The sequence below is a fragment of the Glycine soja genome, chromosome 9 (assembly GCF_004193775.1).
Source record: "Glycine soja cultivar W05 chromosome 9, ASM419377v2, whole genome shotgun sequence".
NCBI classification, from domain to species: Eukaryota; Viridiplantae; Streptophyta; class Magnoliopsida; order Fabales; family Fabaceae; genus Glycine; species Glycine soja.
This window is the reverse complement of record NC_041010.1, coordinates 44,961,443-44,985,186: the sequence shown is the minus strand read 5'-3', so window position 1 is coordinate 44,985,186 and position 23,744 is coordinate 44,961,443. Positions and strand designations below refer to the sequence as shown.

General features: G+C 31.1%; 4 protein-coding genes across 6 annotated transcripts; 1 reads left to right on the top strand and 3 right to left on the bottom strand.

Moving 5' to 3' along the window:
- Positions 1-1,550: 1,550 nt before the first annotated feature.
- Positions 1,551-4,453, bottom strand: LOC114425162 (seipin-1-like). The gene is made up of 2 exons (XM_028391952.1): positions 3,219-4,453; positions 1,551-2,395 (listed from the first exon to the last, which is right to left on the bottom strand). The coding sequence occupies exons 1-2, from the start codon at positions 3,762-3,764 to the stop codon at positions 1,718-1,720; spliced, it is 1,224 nt and encodes a 407-aa protein (XP_028247753.1). The 5' UTR covers positions 3,765-4,453; the 3' UTR covers positions 1,551-1,717.
- A 229-nt stretch (positions 4,454-4,682) lies between these two features.
- Positions 4,683-7,046, bottom strand: LOC114425163 (putative 4-hydroxy-4-methyl-2-oxoglutarate aldolase 2). Of its 2 annotated transcripts, none has more exons than XM_028391953.1 (2): positions 6,911-7,046; positions 4,683-5,595 (listed from the first exon to the last, which is right to left on the bottom strand). In XM_028391953.1, the coding sequence occupies exon 2, from the start codon at positions 5,580-5,582 to the stop codon at positions 5,082-5,084; it is 501 nt and encodes a 166-aa protein (XP_028247754.1). In that variant the 5' UTR covers positions 5,583-5,595; positions 6,911-7,046; the 3' UTR covers positions 4,683-5,081. The 2 variants fall into 2 exon arrangements, with proteins under 2 accessions (XP_028247754.1, XP_028247755.1); XM_028391954.1 differs by lacking the exon at positions 6,911-7,046 and adding an exon at positions 6,034-6,807.
- Positions 7,047-9,150: 2,104 nt separating this feature from the next.
- On the bottom strand, positions 9,151-13,401 carry LOC114425160 (isopentenyl-diphosphate Delta-isomerase I-like). The gene is made up of 6 exons (XM_028391951.1): positions 13,091-13,401; positions 11,779-11,834; positions 10,824-10,915; positions 10,248-10,350; positions 10,012-10,149; positions 9,151-9,676 (listed from the first exon to the last, which is right to left on the bottom strand). Exons 1-6 carry the CDS (start codon positions 13,333-13,335, stop codon positions 9,423-9,425), a joined length of 888 nt encoding a protein of 295 aa, XP_028247752.1. The 5' UTR covers positions 13,336-13,401; the 3' UTR covers positions 9,151-9,422.
- A 6,163-nt stretch (positions 13,402-19,564) lies between these two features.
- On the top strand, positions 19,565-23,011 carry LOC114425561 (E3 ubiquitin-protein ligase MARCH7-like). Of its 2 annotated transcripts, XM_028392504.1 has the most exons (4): positions 19,565-19,712; positions 21,874-22,137; positions 22,362-22,436; positions 22,709-23,011. In XM_028392504.1, the coding sequence occupies exons 2-4, from the start codon at positions 21,874-21,876 to the stop codon at positions 22,796-22,798; spliced, it is 429 nt and encodes a 142-aa protein (XP_028248305.1). In that variant the 5' UTR covers positions 19,565-19,712; the 3' UTR covers positions 22,799-23,011. The 2 variants fall into 2 exon arrangements, 1 of the variants encoding a protein (XP_028248305.1); XR_003669247.1 differs by lacking the exons at positions 21,874-22,137; positions 22,362-22,436; positions 22,709-23,011 and adding an exon at positions 20,315-20,609.
- Positions 23,012-23,744: the final 733 nt, after the last annotated feature.

Here is a 23,744-nt window from a genome sequence, read left to right as displayed (position 1 = left end):
TAATAGTTTTTTTTTTTTTTGCAAACATACACTTTAATACCCATTACTAATGGTACAAGTATCAAATACCAATACATTAAATAAAGGCATTTCAGTCAAAATATAATAATTTTTAATTCTATTAAATACTGGAGTATTCCTTAATTTATGTGCAATAACTTAAACATGAAAATATGAGTTAGTATTAAAAATCACGAGAAAAATAAAAAATACAAGCACCGTCACCGATAACAGTATCGAAATAAAAGAGTGGACAGAGGTAAAAATAGATCTTATGCAACTACAATCCATAGAAAAGTCGAACTTGGTAAAGGCATCAACAATCCTCCCATGGAATTATAAGTTTGGTTGGTTCGGTGATAAAATAAGAAAAGAATGAGGGAAATTTGTGGGTTTAATTTCATCGCTAACCAAAAAAATAAAATAACAATCAACAACATTTTTCAATAAAAATAAAAATAAAATCCTGCATCAAGGCAAAGTAGGGGGATGAGCTCTATCACATGGGTTAGTAATAAAATTGATAATAAAAAAATTTAGTTAATACTATTTAATTTTGCTAACTAATCCTATTTAAAAAATTATTTTTTTCTTCTTAAACTGCATTTCATTAAAACTTGATATTTATAAAGAATTAAAACAAAGCAATTAAAAATTTGAAATACAGTCTCAACTTCCGATTAAATGAAAAATATTTTGGTGATGGTTTGGTTAAAAAGAGTATAATAAGTTAAAATTCACTTACATTTTAAATTTTAAAATAATGATTTCATCCCATTATAATTATCATTTTACGTTATGACAAAAAAATAGATAAAAAAATATTAATTTTATAAAAATAACCATATCATAACGAGAGAAAAAAAATATAAAATATTTTTTTCTTAAACGATTAAAACGGATGAAGTATCTTTATCAATATAACAACTTTCAATGTTTTTTAAAAACGTTTTTTTCCTGAAAATTATATTATAAAACGTTAATCATATCGTAAACATTATGGATTAACTCATTAATTAATAATCGGATATAATCCCAACATAAATATGACATTGCTGATAAATACTTTCTATTATGATGTAATAACTGTGTATCTTATAAGTGAATTTAATGTCTGGTTTTCAACCAGTTAATTATTAGTTATCAATATCCCGACTAAGAATATAAATGTAATACTTCTCTCGTGCTTTGAGACTTATTTTTTCCTTCTTGTGTGACACCTGTTATAAGACAGAGAAAGTGACGACTTGCTTTGTGATTATAATAAAAACTACGTCAAGCTATCAACTAAGCACATTTTTTAAAATAAAAAAATGAAAACAAGAATTAATTTCGTTAAATAAAAATATATAACAAATTTGCATGAAGTTCTCAGGCTTTAACAATTTTTTCGACACATCAACTATTGAAGCTTCAATATTAACTAGCAATTGAAACTTCAAAACCAAATCCATTGCAGAATGTTATTCCCCTGGACCCTCCAATTCTCATACCACAAGCCAACACATATAATAGTTATGTATGTAATGCAATGTTTCTAGATACACTGGTAATATTAACAAAAGAGTGAGATTGAGGTGACATGATAGTTCAAAATGTTACTTCTTCAAACCATAATAAAATGCAGTGGAAGCTTACAAAAGTTCACATACTTATAATCAAACCATAATATAAACTCACTCAAGACCAATTTATTATCCCTCTTAAAATTAGCCCTCTAACCTATGCACACTGATTCAGAGTCCTCAACCTCATCCTCCATAACCACACTGGTTACATCTTCTCTAGCAGTCATGCTAATGCTGGATGCTGATGATCCAACAATGGTTTCTGGCACACCACCATGTGCCAGGACGGTTTTTCTCTTACTTCTGCTTCTTCTCCATTTCCTCAACAACTCAGAAACCTCACTTTCATCTCCTAATTGTCCTGGTTCTTCTCTTGTAAGTTCACTCACCCTATGATCATTGAAATACTCTGGTGTCACCAGAAAGACGAGTGGCCTATAACAACATAGGAGAGACACAAGTAGTACAATGTAGACATACAAGGACACCCAAACATAAAATGTCCACTTCCAATTTCGAACCAATTCTTTGGTCCAAGGCAAATGGGATTTTATCACAATATCGGCTTCATATAGCTGTGGAAGAGATGATGTTCCTGCTCTTGGATGCAGAGTTACTCTAATAGCATTGCTTCTTCTATAGTCTTCTTTGTGCCTCAGTATTTCTACATTAATATTCTGAGTCTCCCCTGAGATTCCAAGCACCAGAGGCACACCCATCATAAAGGTCCGGGCTAGTCGAATTGGCGAGCTTCTAAACCGCAACATGCATGGCTGGCTAGATTTTGCTATCACATTTCCATTCACAGATATGAGTTCTGCAGTCAACTGCAAAATGTCTCTAATTAACTAACTCTTAAAGAAACAGATCCTAGATCAAGTATACAATCCTACCAATCAGGTCTCTTTTTTTTCTTCTTCTTCTATTCTCTCCTTGTTGACACAATTTTAAACAAAAAGCAACATAATTATATCCTATGATTGAGTAATGGTAGAGCAAACTAAGATATATTTCAACTTATATTTAGTCAACATGGTGAAGTTATGGCATAGGTAAGAACGGAATATAACTAGCCAGTGAGCCAAATGCTATGATTTTCTTAATACTTGTCCAAAACCATAAGATTTTGCAAGGAAAAAGTGTTAGGACTATTTATCAGCATTTAGCAATTAGGAATTAACGACAAAGTAATAATTAAGTAAGAAATTGCGATAAAGCAGGTCTGATTTTATTTTGAAAAATGAAATATCAGAAAAATTTATTTTAAAGGAAAAGATCTTCTTTTTTTTTCTGTTATTGTTGAGGTACTACTTTCGATTAAAGGGACATTGATGAGGATAAGAAAAAGAGTGATAGATCTAAAAATCAACACCATATAGTATACAAATTACATCACAAAACCAAGCCTCCACTACTCAGTGGTTGGGAAAGGTAAAGGGAGAAGGGTTGGGAAAAGTTCCCAATCTTTCAAACTGATATTTCTAACCAAATTAACAAACTAACTAACATTTGCCTTGCCGATTAAAAAATAACAATTTCCTCTCGTTAAAAAGGACATCAAAAAGCATATTACTTGAACAAGTCAATAATTTTCAGAGAGAAAGACATACCTGAAACATTTTATCAAAAAAAAAAAAAAAAAAGACATACCTGAAAGACGCCAAGCTCCCTATTAAAGTCAGATTCAGGCATCACAAGAACCAAAGAAGCGAAAAACGAGTGGCCAACTGGGACACTTATTTGCTTTTTCTTGAGGTGACCCTTAAAGCTTCTAACTCCATTGAATAAAAACACAGCCGTAGGGTGAGCTTCAGTGTAATCAAAATGCAGATTTTCCTTGACAGACACGGGTTCCTCCACCCACAACCGAACCAAAGCAACACCCACCACAGCAGCCAGAATGAGAGCCAAAATCATAACCATGCACACATACGCAACACTCAGGAAGCAAAGTCCCAGTTTCTTCAGCAAGAGTGCGCTGCCATGAGTGCTTTGAGAAGGAGCACGTTGCACTGCTGATTCAACACTGTCTTTGGTCTCCTCAGCACGGTGGTAGGACTCTGTAGCCACGGAAAAAAGAGAGTGGATAGAGGAAAAGAGAGAAACCAGGCCATTGTAGATCAAATCCGTTTGAAAGGATATTAGTTTTGCAACTGGTGTTGGCAAAAAAAAGCCTTCTTTTCTGTGTTCTTCCATGGAGATGGAGTGGAATGGAGTTTCATGGAGAGATAAGGACTACTTGGGAGGGAAGAATAGACACAAGTAGGTGCAGTATTGTTGCAGAGTGTGGCACCACACGTGTCATCTGCATGATAATAAGATAGTGTCGTGGCATTCTGCATGGGGAGAAACACGTTACATACTTATAAGATGTTCTATATTTTAATTTAGTAATTATTATGAGTCCTGCTAGGTTGGTATTTTTCCTTGGGCTGAAGCTCACTGTTTGATTCGAGTTTTGAACTCTCTACTTTTAAGGTAAAAGCCCTTCATCTGTTCAGGTTGAATTTTTTTTAAAGGGCACTTATCTCAACTCAATTCGGTCTGAGACTCTGAATAGACATAGTTTCTTTTACCATTTTTAATATGATTGTGACACCTCTTATGAGATCGATCAAATTGATCAACGATCGCTAGTCCAATACATAGTAATCAGGCACATGAACTGGTTAGGAGATTAACAGGTGTACAAACCCCAATGGATGGCAATTTGGCAACCCTGTGAGAAGACTGAACAGTGAATAAAAAAAGTGGTTCAAATCCCACAAGTCGTGATGGAGAGCCAAATTTAAATATTTAATCTGCATTGAATATCACGCAATGATGCAAACTTGGAAAAAAAGCGTCATAACTGACCTTGTCCATGTCCAAGTAAGAAGCAGCACATTGCCTCATATTCAATACCACATCGCCAAAACCACCCTTCAACAATGTAGTTTTACTTTACAAAGGAGGGTAGTTTTATGTAAGCAAGCAAACCGATGCAGTAGAATTTTAATATAATCATCGATACAGATAAATAAATAAAAAACGTGAAATTTTTGGGAGAAAAATACATGAGTTTTAATGACTAAATCAGTTAATATCCTTATGCTACTGCTATTTGGAAACAAGAGACAAGAAGAGACGTTTCCTACCAAATTTTTAGCACAAGATACAGATCTTTCCTGCTTCCGGTCTCTAGACCGCAACATCTTATGCAACTACAATAAGATCATCTGGTCAAAATATGGATGTGTATACTTTGCACTTATGACTTATATCTCTCCAAACTTAATAACAGACAACCATTAACTTAATATATGGGGGAAAAACAAGCTTTCGTGACAGTAATTCAAAACAGAGATAATGTTGGTATGAAATGGACAAACACTCCAACCTACTTTGATTATCAAGGGGATTCTATCGGTTATAATTTTGTGGAAGCGAGGAACCGGGTCAAGAACACAAGTACCGAAAGCACTACACTAGATCCTGTGCTGCCCATAAATATAGTCCTTGCATGAATTGAAATCAAACAGACAGCTCTGTTCGAGAGATCAGAATTCCATCAGTGTCTGCATAGAGCCAATCCCCATCACTGATCCTTGTCCCAGCAATATTTACAGGAACATGCTTCTCTCCCATGCCTTTTTTATTGGCTTTCATGGGATGGGAAGCTAGGGCTCTCACTCCAATATCACAACCATTGATCTCATCCACATCTCTTATACATCCATTCACAACAATACCTGCCCATCCATTGTTTTGAGCTTGTACCACAGGGTTGCCACCCAATATAGCACAGCGTAAACTCGCGCCTCCATCAACAACAAGCACTCTTCCATTGCCTTTCTCTTCAAGGAACTCACGAACCAAAACATTGTCTTCAAACACCTTCAAGGTAACTATAGGTCCAGAGAAGACCTGTCGACGACCGTAAATCTGAAAAACTGGCTGAAGGGCACGAAGCTCCCCACTCAAAATTAACTGGGGGTTCGCATCACACACTTCAGCAGTGGTGACGAAGGCCATTTACTTGAACAACCTGGACAAAACAAAAACATCACATGTGTTTAGACTAGCGCATAACAAACGGAAACCAATCCTGGTTCACAAATAAAATTGAATATTAAGATATTTGGGTGTCATGGGCATGGCTCTATCCCTACTCCTCAAATTGAGAAAAAGAAATTTGTCTCCTTTAAGGTTAGTAAGTAAGAATTAGAGTACTATGTAAATGTAATTGTTTTAATTCTACCATATAGATTCATACACACTTATTTTCTTAACTTGTGCATTTCCTCTCTCTAGAGGAGCCAAATACTGAAAAGTGACACCTCCACAAAATGATAACAAATACATCATTAACAACAACACCAATAACAAAGTTTTATCCACTAAGTCAGATCAGCTATATGGAATTATGGACCACATGACACCATTCAACACAGTTAAAAACCAAAACATTAGGAATATTATTTACCATGAAAACAACATCCAAGAGAGGATTTTTTTTTACTATAGTGCCAATTTTTTATGGCCATTAACTAGCGTATCCCATTGCCCGGAGACTCCTTCTCCTCGCTAAGTGAAGGTATGGGGGAGGGTAATTGTACGCAACCTTACCTTGCATATACAAATTGCTCAGAAAAAATAAATGTTATTATTGAAAAAGAAAATATGTATCACATACAACCAAATTTTTTTAAGTAATTAGAAGCATTTAACAGAATATAGTAAAAGTTTTTATTAAATACTTTTCAATCAGTGCTCATAAGATACACCTACTAAGAATATCCTTTCTCAATTGAAGTAACAGAATTGGGAGTCCTGCTAGTGAGTATCTTAAGGACACTTGTTAACAAATAAAAAATAGAAGGTCTCTATTAGAAATCAAAATGAAGATACATTAATAATACATATCTACCAGCTAAGTTTGTAATTGATGTCTCAGAGTTCATTACAGAGCTCATGCTCCACGATTAGTATCCTTTTATATGAAAAAAAAACATCGAAACTAAAGTGAAAAATTCATAGATATTAATCGACAGCCAAACCTAAAGGAGAGATAAAAAATCAAACAGTTAATTAGCTATAATCCTAAATCACACGAACTAAGTAGGATCAATGCGGCTAAGTGCTCAAGATCGTACGGACAATAAAAACAGAGAGTGAATCAGGGCATACGACCAAAGCATAGAATTGGAAACTTGTAAAAACAGAATAAAACACGGATCAAGCAAACTATCGGAAAAATCTAATCATAAAAACACGAATCGAAAATCACGCGATCGAGCAATTGAGATTGAAGATGAAACGGAAAATGAAGAGAAGGAAGAGAGAGAGAGAGAGAGGCATACCGATGAAGAAATAGATCTGAAGTTTGAAAGAGATGGGAATAGAAAGGCGAAAGGAGTTAAAAGCGTTGAGGCACGAGACAAAGAGATATTCTTTCCTTCTCCACTGCAAATATAATTTGACTGTTGACCAAGATAGTGAGAGAAATCACCTAATCAACACTAATGCCTCTGACTTTTAACTGCTCTCAATGTCAATTTTACTAGGTTATTATTTGATTAAATTAGTATTTTGCTATTTTAATTTATTATTTAAGTTTTTTTTTGTTTTTTTTTAAATTGATTCAATCTCATCTTTCAATTTAAATGATAAGAAATTACATTTTGATTCAAAATTCTTATGAAGTATTTTTAAATCGTTAGAGAATGTATATTTTTTCAAAAAAATAAATCAATTTAAAAAATTAAAGAATGAAATTGAATTAATTTTAAAAATTATAGGATCAAATTAAAAAAAATTAAAAGACCAAATTAAACTTAAATAATAAATTTAAAGAATAAAATATTAATTTAACCTCCTTCTTATTATTATAATAGGCATTTCGTACATGGATGGAAAATACTAAATGTATATTTAATTAATGTGACCTATTTAAAGAAAAATACTCAAAAAAATATATTTAAAAAGATGTTACTGAAATTAAAAGTTAAAATAATATTAAAAATATGCAACTGTGAAAGTTTATAATTTTTTAGGATAAAAATATTTATTAGAAAAATAAACAAAGTTATTATTATTATTATTATTATTATTATTTGACATTCTCATTTTTCCACACTATTTCTTGACTTTTCTTTTCTTTATTCTTTCTACTTTTAATAAAGAAGACAATAAATCCTGACAATTTATATATATATAAAGTAAAATCGTTACGATCTTACTCTGGAGCCTGGATCGTTATTTATTGTTACTCAAATTGAACTTAAAGAGCATGAGACTGAATCAACAGCTTCTGAGAATGCTTATCTTAATTTACCGATATATCGAAGAAGAAGAAAAGTCAAATTTACGGGATTTATATTGTTAATTAATTAGAATTCTTATAGAATATAATTTTTAAAATAATTATTATAAAAAAGTGATTAAAGTTCACCCAAAACACCTACTCTAAATAAATTCTTTTAAAAATATGTAAAGAATTCTTATTTTATCAAACAAAACATTATAAACAATTAATGAACGAGGGATTGAAAAGAAATTAAACTAGTACAAATGTAGCAATGAATATGAAACACTGAGTAGTTAAATAAATAACTAATGTTTATTGGAATATAAATACCAGAAAGGTAACATATTCTATACCACACTGATGACTTAAAATTGTTAAAAATTATAAAATTTTATAGTCTCCCTTTCTATAATCTATAAATAATTACTTAATTCAAGTTGGAGCATACCCAGTTCATTCAATAAAATTGCCTAGCACGGATATTTTGACATGTTGTCATATTTGTCCTCGTTACGAGTGACAACAAAATATCACATATGGGTTGGTGGGTCACAAGTCACATACATAGTAGGAACTAGGATTCTAGGAAGTGTGGACCATGCATGCATTGGCCGTTAATTGAGGTTAAATCTAGTTGACATTTTACAATCTTTTAATTAATAAATAATAATCATTGTAAATTATCTCTTTTTCTCTCTTATGAAAAATAATAAATATTATAAAATTATTTTACACCAAGTTTCAATAATTTTAAAAATAATGTAATTCTAAAATAATTTAATATCATTACTGAATCAATTTTTTTTTAATTTCTGTAGATTGATTAAAAGAGCTTAATATCTGTATATAGTCATGGAAGCAGCAACTTGAAGAAAAACACTTGATATTAATAGCAATAAATTTGGAGACGAACCAATGAAAGGAAAAGAAGCTCGCCGGCTAATTTAATTACTATTAGTATTGATACTTGAACATCCATCACTTTTCTCTATTATTTCTTTCTTTTTTTTAGGTGAATATTATTAACATATGGGAGGTTCATTTAACATTTTTCTTAATTATTTAATTTGTATTACTTGTCTACGTGGCTGATCAATTCATTATTTATTCTGTGAATCGGAAAGGTCACTACCCAAATGTTTTTCTTTTATGCAATCTACTCGTGCTTCGCTGAGAAAGGATGATGGTAATCTGGATCTATATTTCTGTACCTCCACACGTGATCACGGGATATACACTGATCATGTGGTTTGGAGACAAAGTGACAAACGATCCCTAACACCGCCACCATGATAAACTTGATTCAAATCACCAACATCTTGTATTCTTATTCCGATAAACTTGCCTGCATCCCAAAATCCGAAATTTGCAACAACAAAAAATTCTTCTAATTTAAACACTCAGACGTTTATTGTTCTAGCTATCATCGAATAACAAAAAGACCAACAACATCCTATAAGTCACTGCTCCGAAATTCTTCTCAAAATAGGTCCAATTTCGTTCTTATTTGGTCGGAATGCAGCCACCCTTCATTACAGGGATGCAGGAAGCTCCTCTGAACTTACTTATGTCAACTTGTGAATGGTCTTCATGTCAGTGGCCTCCCCAAGAGTTCCTTGCTCAAGATGGTCCCACCATTTGAATAAGAAATTGTCCACAACTAGTCTGAACCAAGGTGATAGCTTCAGACCTTCCTCACCTGCATCAGCTTTCCTCAACAGCTCCTTCAACTGATCACGGTTCACATATTTGATATCAGCCACTTCATCAGGATTGGGGTTCACATTAACATCCCGGACAATGAAAAGCAGATAGTCCACTGCAATCAAGGAGAGGAAAAAGAAGTTAGAATTAGCAGTTAAGCGGAGTTAGTGTAATGTATAAGAAGTGTCAATGTAATGTTTTTGAAACAATTTGAGGGTTAGTGTAAGGATAGAAAAGGAGGAGTGTTGTGTGCAATATATGTAGAAACCTCAAAGGGTGTCAATGTAATTTACTAATAAAAATGCCCCAAATAGAACTGGAAGAGCTATTAATGGTGTTTCTCCAGATTTATGTTTGCAATGCCTAATTAAATTAGTGTGAATTAACCCTAGTTGGTTATACAAAAAATTAAGCTTGCTGCAAAACTTGAAATCAATTAAATTGGCTTACGTTCATGCTCTCCCCATTTGCCATCAGAAGGTGCCTTGTAAAGAATGCGACCCAAGGGGGTGAACTTATCAACTGGTACATCTTCGGCAACAATACCAAGCTCATCCAAAAGCTTCCTCTGAGCTGCGTTTCTTACTCCTGGTAATACAAAGTGGGAAAAAATAAATAAAAAGCAGCAATGACAAAGTAGATTTATATAGTCATTTGAACAATTATAGAAGGTACACAGTATATACCAAGGGCATTCTCATCAATAAGCTCAGATTCACGGTACAGAGGATGGCTACAACAGGTGTTTGTCCACACAAGAGGGAAAGTTACCTTTGTTGCAGATCGTTGCTTCATCATAAAGAACAAAGAATCTCAGTCAAACAGACCAAATTAAAACACGAGTCAAAGACTTGAAAATACACATGCAACATAGAGAATTTTTCACCAAATAGTCATCCAGGAGAGAGAGAAGCAATAAGGTTATTAAGGAGAATATTTACAACAATAACAATTTAAACAATTGGCAATTAAAATGTTACAACATTGCCACATTTAAATAGTTCAATCTAAAGTCATAAATCATAATGAAGATGTTATCAGCATAAAAAATAATAATTATAACTAGTAAGTAGTAACAAAACGAATGATAGTACTATGACCTTATTTTGTTACGAACAAATTTTATCTACAAGGACAAAGATGTGAGATTTTTTAATGGATTCCAAGTTTACTTGATGCTTTTGAAATAAATAGGTTTACGTTAAAACAAGATGTAAACTACAGGCTTATGAGGTCAAAAAAATATCAATGAAGAAACTTACCTGAAGAAGCAACTCATACTTTGAGTTGAACAGGAATACACTGAAAGCTCTATGCAGCAAATTCTCAGCTTCAATCTTTTCCATCAAGTGACCTAATAAAATTTTGGAGCACAAAATAATAAATTAACCAGGTCTGTAGCAAGAGAGGAAGAGCACAATAACAACAGAAAAGGAAAACTTGATATAATGATATCTAAAGAAAGATGTTCAAAATTTCTGGAGAATTTGCTTTAGGAAGCCAAAATCTACTATTAATCTATGGTACATACAAAATTTTAATATGCTGCTCTTTTAGGCTTGCATCATTGGTATTTAGTAGTTTGTTTGCATTAAAATAACAGCTTAATCCTCTAGTACACTATAAATTACTAATTTTATTATGTTTCTCATTAATGACCATTCATTATGTCAGTAGGGAGCATATCAAGCAAAAGCATGAGAGGAGCTAGTCTTAACCATGTCTCTATAACTATGTGGTCAAGATTAGTCTCTCTAACTACAGCATGCTTTAACTTGATATGCTTCCATATGTGTGCGCATGGCAGGGAACTGGAAAAAAAATACTGCATAGCCAGTAATTCAATCCAAACCCATATTTAGTAAGGCATAATCATTACAAACCAATCTATATAGTATAAATATAAGGTTTAGATTTTACTCCTTTTAATCACAGGAAGACGTTTCCAAACATGGACATTACAAGATTGCATGATGAACAACAATGTTAGTATATTTTTTTTCTCAAATCAGAAATTTTAATGATAGTACATCCCAGATATATTGTAACATCAACTTTTACAAACACCTAAATCAGAAAAGCATACATTATAAAGAAAAAAAACACAATTCACAAGTTATAGAATTAACAAAAATTTGAAACAATTATTTTAACACGAAACAATGTGAGTCCTTGCAATTGCAAACTAAAAATTTCAAAATGCAGAAGTCCACTTACAATTGTATTTTGAATCATGACCAACCACACGGTCATTCTCATCCACCAAAATGCATCTGCAGAAGTTCCAAAACCAAAACAATTACAATTCCAGGCAAGATAAAAAAATACAGTACAAACACACTTTAAAGAAAGGAAAGTCACTTCCAGTTACAGAAACACCAGAGACTCAAAAACTCAATTTCTTAAAACCTATGCTATAAAAACACCAGAGACTCAAAAACTCAATTTCTTAAAACCTATGCTATAAAAACACCAGATATACAAAAGCTCAACTTCAAAAGTAGCCTATAAAAAATCGAAAATAGGTTCAATAGAGCAAAAACATTTAACGAAAAAATTGAAAAACCCAAAGTTATTAAATAGCAGATCATCCTGAAATCATTCATGATTACGAATGACAAAGGCAGAACCTGTACCAAAGAGATTCAATGAACAATTAAAACAAAAAACAGAAACAGAAGTTTAGTTAACCATAATTCATCTTGCAAATCAATACTTTAACTGGGATTGATGCTCGACATTTTTTTCCTAACTAAAACAATTGCAAGAAGCCAGCATCAATGTAGTAAACTGTAAAAGCCACACCTGAAGGGCTAAGGCCAGGCACTGCATTAGCACTTCATGTTGACAGTGGCTCAGGTACACCTTTAAGGCCTAATTGATTCCAGCTCATCCCCTCCGGTTTTTTATCCGAAAAATTCATTAGAAAAAGACCCTTAATAAGGGTTGGTCAAATAGAACAAGACAGGGTCTTGCATCTGCCAGGTCGCAGATTTGAGTCTCACACGTCTCCTTGAGACGAGGTAAATGTAAGCGTTTCCCTGCCTTAGACGGGAGTGCCATCCCCTAAAAAAGACCCTTAAAACTGTCATATGACTGCTTAAACAAAACAAAAATAAAAGCAGCCGCCAGTGTTAGTCTCTTTGAGACTCCTAGCAACAACAAGCAGCCTCTATGGTCGGAAAATTCAACATTTGAATATATTTTATGCCATGATTGAGCACCGGAGTCAAAAAATTCTGAAAACATTACAGTCAACTCTTGCGAACGCAGACATCACATACAATTGCAATCCGACAACACTAAATTTAAAAAAAAAATAAAAATAAATGAATTAGTTGACCGAGAAATGAACAGCCCAACAAAACACGCAGACACGCATTTCCATTCTCAACAACCAAATCGGAGATCGATCGATCAATCAATCAATGAATCAACAAAACCACAGGAAACGCGAATTACAAAAACAGATAAGAATCAGGCAAAAAAGAAGTAATTGAAAAACGAATGAATAAGGAGAGGAACGGACTCGTCTTCGAACATGAGACGGCGCTGGACAGCGTCCATGCCGGCATCGGCGGAGGGAAGGGAAGTGTGGGCCATGGAGGTGTGAGAAGAGAAGGAAGCGGAGAGAGAGAGAGGAGTGTGGGGTGTTGTTCTCAGAGAGAAGGAGAAGGAAGGAAGAGAAGGAGAGTGAGGCAGAGTGAGAGAGGTGAGGTTCCTTTTAAACAAGTGCTGCCTCAGAGTAACGACGATCGAGGAGGACTGTGCCATTTTCTGATTTCCCTTTCGCTCCTTCCTGAACCGCACCCCCCCTAACTTTATTAATTGCTTACCCCCCGGTTCATCTCTTTAACGTATACATTTATTTATATATACTAATTAATCAAATCAAAGGTCAAATATTTTGCATTAAAATATTATTAGTATTTTTTTTACATGGTTGAATACTCATGTATTCTTATACAAAACAAAACAACTTATGATAATAGTTTATATTTCTTAATCAATTAATCAAATAATTTAAGATTCATTTTGATCAATTCTTTAGTGAGTTTTATTTTATAGATTAACTTAAGTATATTTATTTCATTTTTTTATTTTTTCATAAATTTTTATAGAAAAATTTATCTAAATCTTATATTTTAGTCTCAAATTTAAATTTTGAAAATAAAAAATAAGCGATCAAGACTCTAGTGAGAAAACTTTATTAATAATTATCAATCAGTATTATGATTTTTAGTGTAAAGATTGTTATTGGATAAATTAATTATAAATTATTTTAAATATAATTTTTAAAATACATAATAATCCATATTATAAAATTTAAAAATTATTACACATAACAATCCATAATTAAATAATAAGAGTGAATAGACATTTTAATCCCTGTCTTTGTAGCCATTTTGCACATTATAGATGGTGGCGGCGACAGTTGCAAGTGTCGACAAAGGAGTCGAGGATGGACTTCGTCATGGACTGCGCGAAGGTGAGGTTGTCGGAGAAGAGAGCGATGACGGATTGGAGGAGCTGGTTGTGAGATTAGGAGAGAGAGGTTTGGCATTTGTGAGAGAAGAGTCACGTTGGGAGAGAGAGGTTTGGCACCGCTGACGTTTGAGATTTGGATGTCACGTTGAATAATCTACGTGACACTAAAATTGTCAACAATGTATCTAACTGACAGACTAATGTGCAAAAGATTACAAAATCAATGACTAAAATACTTATTCACTCTAAATAATAATGTAAAAGATACGTGGTTGATGTATTTTAATTAAATTTTAACCATTACAGTATTATTAACAGGATGTTTTTATTTTTAAGTAATATATAACTTAATAAAATAATAAGAAAATAGCCTATTCTATATATTTTTTTAACTACCTGTCATACTGAATTACTATATCGATGTTAAGTTTGAGTTCTTTATAAATATGTATAATTACAGTTGTAATCACTTTTGATCTTTCTAAGTTCGTATTTGATACTGTTTGTTTGATTACATTTTTTGTTTTCAGATTTTTGACTGCTTAATGAAACTTGATGATATTTTCATAAATTTAGGTGTTTTAAACTAACTATAAAACATGATATAATTACGTTCAAAATGTTTATATCTTTATAAATTTCAATCCTTTAATATAGGTTTTACATTCAAATGGTCATACTTAAATCATTTCACTTTAAGTTTTTTTTATCAGCAAGTTTCTGATTAATGTAAATTTTTTGTTTCAATGCGTTACCCACTCCCAGGCAAACATTTGGCTGATTTCTGATCAAGTTTGCCAAATTTTGTACCTTTCAAGTCCTGTGGGTTTACCTCATCTTGATGTCAATTGCTTTTTTTTTTAGTTTATACTATTTTAGTAATTTTCAAATGGTTTTGGAAATAATGGCCAATATTTTTCTAAAGAAATCTTATAAAATTAAACCAAGTCTATTCAAAATGTTGACTTCACATTCAAATTGTGACATTACTTGAAAGCCATCGCTATATAGTAGTAGTATGTAGTGCGAAAAGTCATGGCATGGTTTTTTAATAATGACGTGTGTTTTAAATTGATAGGGAAAAAGATTATTATGATTAAAGTGTATTTTTAGTTTTTTTTAAAAAAATTTAATGTTTGTCACTCTGTTGTAAAAATTGAATTTTGAATCTCTCTGATTTTAAAATTACTAAAATTTAATTCATTTCGACATGTTTGTATTTGGGTTTCAGTGTTCTCTAAAGAGTAAAGACCAATATCTAATGGTTACCAACTCCTTTAACATAAATAAAAAATCACGGAAACTAGAAATATATTTAAATAAAAAATGTTATTTACATAATAGAAATATATGGCTTTTCTTGTGGATAAAAAACCTTCTATCTATTATTTTACTTGTTTTTATTTCTACGGATAATATATATATATATATATATATATATATATATATATATATATAATGATATTAATTTATATCATATTTAAATTAACATGAAATACTATTATTTGTGACTATTAATGAAATTTAACAAATTTAAATACTTTTTTTCTTATGGATATATATATATATATATATATATATATATATATATATATATATTGAAATCAATCATTAAATAACAATTAATTATTACTAAACCTAATATGTATTTACTTATTAAATATATGACTTTTGTTATGTATTTATTTATATTTTAAATCAAGTTACTCCAAAAATAATTTTAAAAGAGTTATTCTTCATTCTAATAATTGATTTTCTTGAAATTTAATAATTAAAATTAACTATTCGTAACAACCACTAGATTTTTAAAAAATAAATAATAAAAATAAAAAATAACTCTAAAAGAATTAAAATAAGTGAATTTCCTCTTCAATTTATTTATTATTAAAAATTAGTCTAACATGTCTTTCTGTGTTTATATCTATCTATTAATAAGTAGGTTAGTAAATACTTATGAAACTTATTAATGTACCTATCTTTATTTTTTAATATAAATATGTTAAAAAACTATAATTAAAGATTCTCTTAAAATACATCATTGTCCCTAAATAGAATATTCTTTTAACTAATTCATATACTTTCAAAAATATGATTATTTTAGTTTGTAGCATTAAATTTATCAATAATTTATATTATTTTTTCAAAAATACTCTTAAAATTATTATGACTTGTCATCTAATTCTTTCAATTTAATAGATTTATATTTAATAAATTAACGCGTGTTAGTTTTTTTCTTCACTTCCTATAAGAAAAATAATGAATTTATCTTATTAACTTATATTGTAAATTAATTAAAAGTATTTTAGTTATAAATAATTTATACTTAAAACATCTGAAAAAAATATTATAAAAAGATAAACAATTTTTTTTTTAAAATCTTATATTTAAGGACAAAAATACAATAAGTAGGCTACATTTAAGCAAGTGTAATAATGTATGTAATTGTTTATAATTAAAAATAATAATTAATTTTATGAAAAAATATTTAAAATGCTTTTCATTTTAGACTTTTTAAATTTAATTAATTAACTAATTATTTTTAAAAACTAAAACAAACATATGAAAAAGTAAAATTAAATAATTTTTAAAAGTGATTTTGTTATATAAAAAGAATAACATAACAAATGGACTCATTATCTTATCCTATTACCAGCTGGTAAGCGTGGGAAACGAGGGTGCAAATAGCTCAGAACTAGTGTAATAAGAACACGTGGGTTCCACGGTCTCTTGCGAATTTGAAGTACCAGAAATATATAAATCAGACCTCGTGGGAAATGAGGAACTGTTTTTTTTTAAAAAAAATATATATTTTTTGTGCTTATAATTTTTCTTTTAGGGTTTTTTCATTTTTTTCTATAAAAATTGTTTTATTTGTTATAAAATATGTTTATTTTATTTTTGTTTTTAAAATACTTTAAATAATAATAAAATATTTTAAATAACAAAAAAATATTATTTAAAATACTTTAATGACAAAAATTAAAACAAATATATTTTATAAAATTTAAAACGAAAAAAAAATAATAACAAAATAAAAAAAGTTGATAAATTACAACAACAAAAAGGTATTTATTTTCTTTTCCTTACCAATATTGGAACCGGTGCAATATGAGATAATGAAATTGTCATACAACAATTGCCATGCACACAGGAATGCCACTGAATGAGGATTTGGTTGATTTCTTAATTTTTTGAGCAAGAATTGAAGACACCTATCAAAATTTTATAATACTTTATATATTTTATTCAGTTAATTGAATTAGATCCTTGGTTGATTTCTTAATTCTTGTTGTCTTTTTATATAAAAAAATATAAAAAAACTATCTTTTAAATGTTGAATATTTAATGTATAACATTGAATGCATAATATTAAATATTTAATACTTAATCTTTTTTATTCAATATATAACATTTTATGTTTAATATTTGATGTACAATATTTAATACTATTGAATATTGAATGCTGAATATTAATGTATAATATTTAATATTGTTGAATATTATATGTTTGATATTTAATATTTAATGAGTTGGGTTAGGTTGTGAAAACTTAAGTTTGAACATATATTTGGTGACTTAATCTTGCACCTCCAAACATGTATCTTTCATTTTTTTAAAATCTCAACCTACTCCTTATTTCACTTCTTTTTATGCATCCTTTTATTTGTTCTTCTCTTCTTTTGGCAGTACATCCCATTTTTTCACTTCTTCTCTCCTTCTCCAAGTGAAGTCTTCTTCTTGCAACCATCAAAGGTTCCAGCATATAAGTCTCTCTCTCTTCCTCTAACTCTTCATGCTAATAGGCTTCAATGCTTCCCATTCAAGTTGTGGACATGTTTCCATAACAGATTTTTCTGGAACAACTTTTTTTGCTTTTGAAATGGTCGTTCCAGAAAAACATTTTCCAAAACATCTTTTATGGAAACGATCATTTCAAAAAATAGTTAAATGACTTCCAAAATAAATAAGTGTTCCGAAACACGTATTTTCAAGCACTTGTAGATGTTCTCTACCAGAACCCAACCCCTACCCCATGCCAAAAGAGACGAAAGGAGTTACTTACCTTCAATGGCGACAAGGAGGTTGCAGGCGAATGGGAGGTGCTACCGTTGCAGGATGGTTCAACTTGTTGCGAGAATCACTGGAGGGAGATGCAGTGTCGTGGGAAAGGAAGTGTTAGGGTAGATTAAGGAGGGAGGTATTAGGGTTAGGAGTGTTATTTATTAAAGGTAATTTAGTAATTTCAAAAATAGTTGGGAGGTGTAGGATACAGGTATGGGGTGTAGGATTCAACTCACCATATTTTGGTTAGGCTTGACGTGAAAATTTGTACCGCCCAAACTAGGCTACCCCATGATGGGTTGGGCCTTTCAATTAACCCAATTTTATTTTTTTTATTAATTACTTTTTATTATTAGTAATATTATAAAATGATACATTTAATATTGCATGTGTTGTTAATGTTCATTTTAAGATTAATATTTTATGTACCCTGAGTTTTTCTTTTAATTTATTATTAAAGTTGAGTCACTTTATTTTATTTTTTTATTACTTATTATATTTTGCTATTTTATAATATAAATGACAACTTATATATATTTTATTTTAGTTTATATTAATTAAAATATATTATTAATTTGTTATGTAATTTTTTTAAAAAAGTAAGTGACACATGTATTAGCTCGTTTGGCTAACAACCCCCTAAAGACAAGACCATACCGTGTTTGAAAAAATGTTGGGTTCATTAGGTCAATGTAACAACTCAGGTTTTTTCCAATTCACCAATTAACTTGCTTTTCGGTCTACTGCTTTAGAATGTGTGAACGAACGTTTGTACAAACGGCAAATCAAACGCATACTAAAATACAAGGTAGTTTAAAATTTCATCGTGCATTTTTTTTTTAAATTCAAATCTTCGTACTATAATTTATCGTCATGTTAAAATTACTAATTTGTCGTGTTATAATGCATCATCATAAATTCTTTAGGTTGTAAATTTTACCGTCACGTTGTTAATAAAGTATAAATTTTTCGCTTATGAATTTCTGTATGTAAGGTGCACCGGATTTTCAGCGGTAGTTTGCCACATACATCAACATGTGGAAGAACCTTAACAAATAAAAACAAAAGCAAAATCACAAACATGATGAAATAGAAGAGGATTTAATCGGTGCGTTTAACCGCTCCTTAAATTCAGATAAACCTCGCGGATCAAAGGGTTTTTCTTTCTGCTCAATTTGCGAAAAAAATCTAAAATTTTTTAAACACCCTATTGAACTCATTTTCAGAAACCGAAACCGAAATAAAAAAATGGCCAAGAGTGGATGTTGTGGAAGCCTAATAGTGCCAAAAGGGTCTCAACTATGTGGCATGAAACCAGCATTACACGTTTATGAGAATCACCAATTGGAACTTTTGCATCTGTGGACCCTACACATGCCCTTAATTGGTTCATGTTCATCTCAGTTTCTGATCAGAATCAGATTATATATATTCGTGAATTGTCAGTGTTCACAATCACCAGTCACAATTAGTATAAATAGGTGCCTGCATGCTCCTGCCACACAGAGAATCCAAAGCAAGAAATTGGCAGGGAGATAGCTAGCGGAGAAGGAGTAAAATATTTTTCAATATTGCTTCTGCCAACAAGGGAATCAAATCTGGTAATAACTTTTTCTAATGGTCAAGTCTCTTTTTTTTATTAGTTTGCTAGAAATTTTAATTTTTGTTTCACACTACTAAAAATAGAAGTATCAATGACCAAATTTAGTGTGTATGTGTGTTTTGGTGAATGCTTTTAGTGTAGGTTGTTGTATGCAGATTTTTAACTATTGTTATATTTCGGGCATATATTCATTGTCATCTTTTTAATCGTATAATTAATTGCATAGCTTTTAATTTATGAAGCGGTGTCTATCTGTTAAGCAACTAACAAATATTACTTTATCCATTACTTCATAAGTTACTGAAGGGAAAGTGAAATACTAGAGGAGAAGGTTCTGTGTGTTTTCTTCATGAAGCATTTTTTTGAATGAGCTAGGCTTTTCTCCTTTTCCTTGATTTTAGATTGCTTTTGTCATGCATGTAACGTAGTGAAGATCTGAACTAAGTCTTTTCGATCTTTCAATCATTCTTGCATGTACATGATCAATTAAATTAATTAGATGGATTTCCGGGCTACGTTTGAAACTTCTCTTATTTTAATCTTTAGTGTTGGTTTTAGTTGGTTCATACATGACACGTGGTCAATGTCCTTTTCTTGCAGAATTAACGGTACAAGTTAATTTGATGAGAAAATAATGTAAAGTTGAGGAAGCAAGCTGGTGCGTCCAGAAGCGGTGATATATATTACCAAAGTTGGGAAACAAAGAAATAAATAAACAAATTTGATTGATCAGTTTCATACCATTATTGTTTTGGTGGAGTGATCAGTTTCATACCATTATAAACATCTGCTTCCTTTTTCTTTTTTCCCATTTTTTTTTGGCATCAAAGAAATACATATAGCTAAAGAAAAGAGTTGTTTAATGGCATCAACGAATCAAGTTATATTTATTTAATTCTTTTTTCATTCTCCAGCAATCAATACACATTATACGTTTCCTAATTATTCTGTGAGACCTATATATAAAACATTCCACCATTTAATATCATAACTAGGGGTAGGTAAGCGGGCCGGCCCACCCCGCGTAAGGCCTGCTCGTATAAGTTCGCATTGGCAGTGGACCAGGCCAGTTCGTCCCGCTTCTTACACAGACCAAATAAATTGGTCTGTCTCTGTCCCGCGGACCCCGCAGGTCAAACGGACCGGTCCGCGGGTCTAGTTTTAAAAGAATTTTAATTTTAATAAAAATATAATATAATCAAATTAAGTTCAATACAGATGTAAATAAAATCTCAATAATTAATCAATTACATCAATAAAATAAATAATGTCTTAACAAAAGAAAATCAAAACAATAAATCTAAAATATGAAATTTAAACATCTCCAACAACAAATGATTTCATATTTGAAGTAGCTTGAGCCTTTTCCATGTGAGTCGCGTTTTGTTTTCCTTCTAAGAAAAAAAGTCATATGACTTGGGCTTGCGTGGTTACATGATGAAGAAAAACCATGAGGAGAAAAAGTGTTCTTAGCCTGCTACAATGATAAGTGCTAAATATGATGTGAGTTATTTTGTATAATAAAAATATATTGAAATATCTTTAAAAATATTTATTTAACAATTATTTTTAGCTTAAATGTTAAGAATTGATATTTTTATTATTTATGGTTTACAGATATAAAAATGATAGATTAAAAGAAAAAAAGATCGAAAAAATATCAAAAAGAAATATTTTTAGCATGTTATCACTTTTCTTTTTTTATCTTAATCTTTTATTTTTCTTATCTTATCCTTTTTTATCTTTTAATTTAAATATTTTATTTTTATCTTTAAATCTTTATCTTATCTAATATATTTCTTTATCTCTTATTTTAAAACAAAAGTTTAAAGTGAAAAAAGAGAAAATCAAACATAATATAATTAGGTCAGGGTCACACAATAATGTGGGTTGCGAGCAACCCACGAATCTCGCGGGCCAAATCTGCAAAGTCTGCGGGTTAAGCAGGGCGGACCCAAAAATATGATATAACCATGGACCGTCTAAAAAATTGGTCCGTAACACGCGCGGACCGCGGACTCCGCGGGCCAGTGCATGGACCTAAGGTCCTTTACCCACCCTTAATTATAACCAAAACAAACACACCTATAACTTTCTTTTGCTACAATTTGTTTTTTCTTTAGCTACATATGATATATAACCGTGCATTCCATATCTAGATGCCGGTTGACAACATGGGAGATAATGTTACTGTCTCGACCACTCAACACCACATTGCAATCCCCATTGAGAAATTGAATGCATCACTTGAAGCTGCAAAGGAAGAAAATTCTGTAACCGATGATGCCTATGTGGACAATGATGTCCAAAAATCTCAAGAGAAAGATGAAGAAACTGAAGAGAAGGGAGAATGTCGCTACTGTCAGGAAGAGGACTTAGTTTCTAATATGGAATCACCCTGCAATTGCAATGGTAGCGTCAAGGTATATATATATAGTACGTGTGTGTTTTTTTACCCTAATATATAAATGGCTAATATTTTATGTCAGCTAGCTTTTAGTAAATATTAAAAATATGATATGACGTTACGTACCTTACCTGCCCTATATAATATTTTTACCTTTGGTTTCAGTTACAAGTTATATACATATTTTAGAATGGTTTGACCATTAAATTAAATTCCTTTTTCTCCTTCCTTGGGCCTTAGTATGTTCACAGGAGATGCATTGATCAATGGTACAATTCCAAAGGCCGCATGATATTGTGTGAGATTTGCAGGAAGGTATGAAATTTTTTGCCTGCTCATTTATTTCTTCATATCTCCTATTTAGTTATCCCTAGAAAAACGTCAAGATGCAATATCATTAACTGTTTATGAGAAATATATACTCCAGGTGAAATAATTTTTTGCCTTTTTTTTTTTAATTTCACGGCTAGGCGGTAGTACTAGTATATAAATTCATTTCAGTAGAGTTCTGTTATATAAGACTGCTACATACGAATGTATAAAGTGAAAAACATTACAGTGCTTCTCTTCTTTATGATAATATGCAGCCTTACAATCCAAATGATTACCCGCCACTTCCAGAACTTCATTCTGATAATGATGACACCGAGATAATTATATTAAGGCAAGTTATATAGCTATCTTTCTTCAAACATGCTTAAATTTTAGTTAGTTAACATATTATTTGTGAGATGCAATCTTGGTTCGAATCAGAACATAATCAACTAAAACATGAATATAATATACTAAGGTCGACTTAATTAGCAATGGAAGTTTGAATTATTTGTACAAAAATTATCTTAAATTAAAATTTCGTTGTTGTCACTATACATATTAAAAAAAACATGAATAATAATCTCAAAGTACACAAGCTTTTCTATGCAGAGAGGAATGGACAATTCCTGGAACCAACACTCAAATTCGATCACCTCTGGTGCTGGCAGATCGTGCCACCAAGGGCCTCATTGATTCGATGAACAAAGACTTCAGCTTGAGAAACCCCACTGGTGGTGTGATATTTGGCATGTCACTCGTCATCGTAAGATTTGACACTCACCATTTCTATACATTGTGCATGCATGCAGTATACATATATGCATGTGTGTTGATCATGACTACTAATCTTACATTCATTTTCAAGATTAATATTAAATTAAATCAATCATAGTAAGTATTTCAACAAGTCACTAGTACAATTTGGATTCAGTCCTCTAGCTAAGAATTCGAATTCAAATTTTGATTAATTAAAAGAAAAAAGTATTCTATCAATCATATTTATGAGAAAATTTATTTATGAACAAAGTCAATAAATACTTCTTATCAATATGAATGGTTGCTTTTATCTTTATTTTTTATGCACTTAATTTTAAACTCATTATTTTGCATTCTTGTTTATGTTTATTTTCCATGACAAATTGTATTCAATAAATTTAGGACATCTTTCATTTGTGAAAATTCTTTATAATCTCACAGTTTATCGCGGTGCTACTTATAAAGGATGCCTATGAATTTGCGCCACCCAAGGAGGAGAAATTTGCTCATTTTTTGTACAGTGTAAGTTTGTATGACCAACACATTTGCATC

Bases quoted from the DNA above. Each gene is read 5' to 3' on its own strand.
- LOC114425561 (XM_028392504.1), top strand. From the start codon at position 21,874: ATGCCGGTTGACAACATGGGAGATAATGTTACTGTCTCGACCACTCAA. The intron at 22,138-22,361 runs GTATATATATAT...CTTGGGCCTTAG, and splicing joins ATTGCAATGGTAGCGTCAAG to TATGTTCACAGGAGATGCAT. The intron at 22,437-22,708 runs GTATGAAATTTT...GATAATATGCAG, and splicing joins TGTGTGAGATTTGCAGGAAG to CCTTACAATCCAAATGATTA.
- LOC114425163 (XM_028391953.1), bottom strand. From the start codon at position 5,582: ATGGCCTTCGTCACCACTGCTGAAGTGTGTGATGCGAACCCCCAGTTA.
- LOC114425162 (XM_028391952.1), bottom strand. From the start codon at position 3,764: ATGGAAGAACACAGAAAAGAAGGCTTTTTTTTGCCAACACCAGTTGCA. The intron at 2,396-3,218 runs GTATGTCTTTTT...GACATTTTGCAG, and splicing joins GGGAGCTTGGCGTCTTTCAG to TTGACTGCAGAACTCATATC.
- LOC114425160 (XM_028391951.1), bottom strand. From the start codon at position 13,335: ATGGCACAGTCCTCCTCGATCGTCGTTACTCTGAGGCAGCACTTGTTT. The intron at 10,916-11,778 runs GTAAGTGGACTT...AAATTTTATTAG, and splicing joins TCATGATTCAAAATACAATT to GTCACTTGATGGAAAAGATT. The intron at 10,351-10,823 runs GTAAGTTTCTTC...TTTATGATGAAG, and splicing joins AGTATGAGTTGCTTCTTCAG to CAACGATCTGCAACAAAGGT.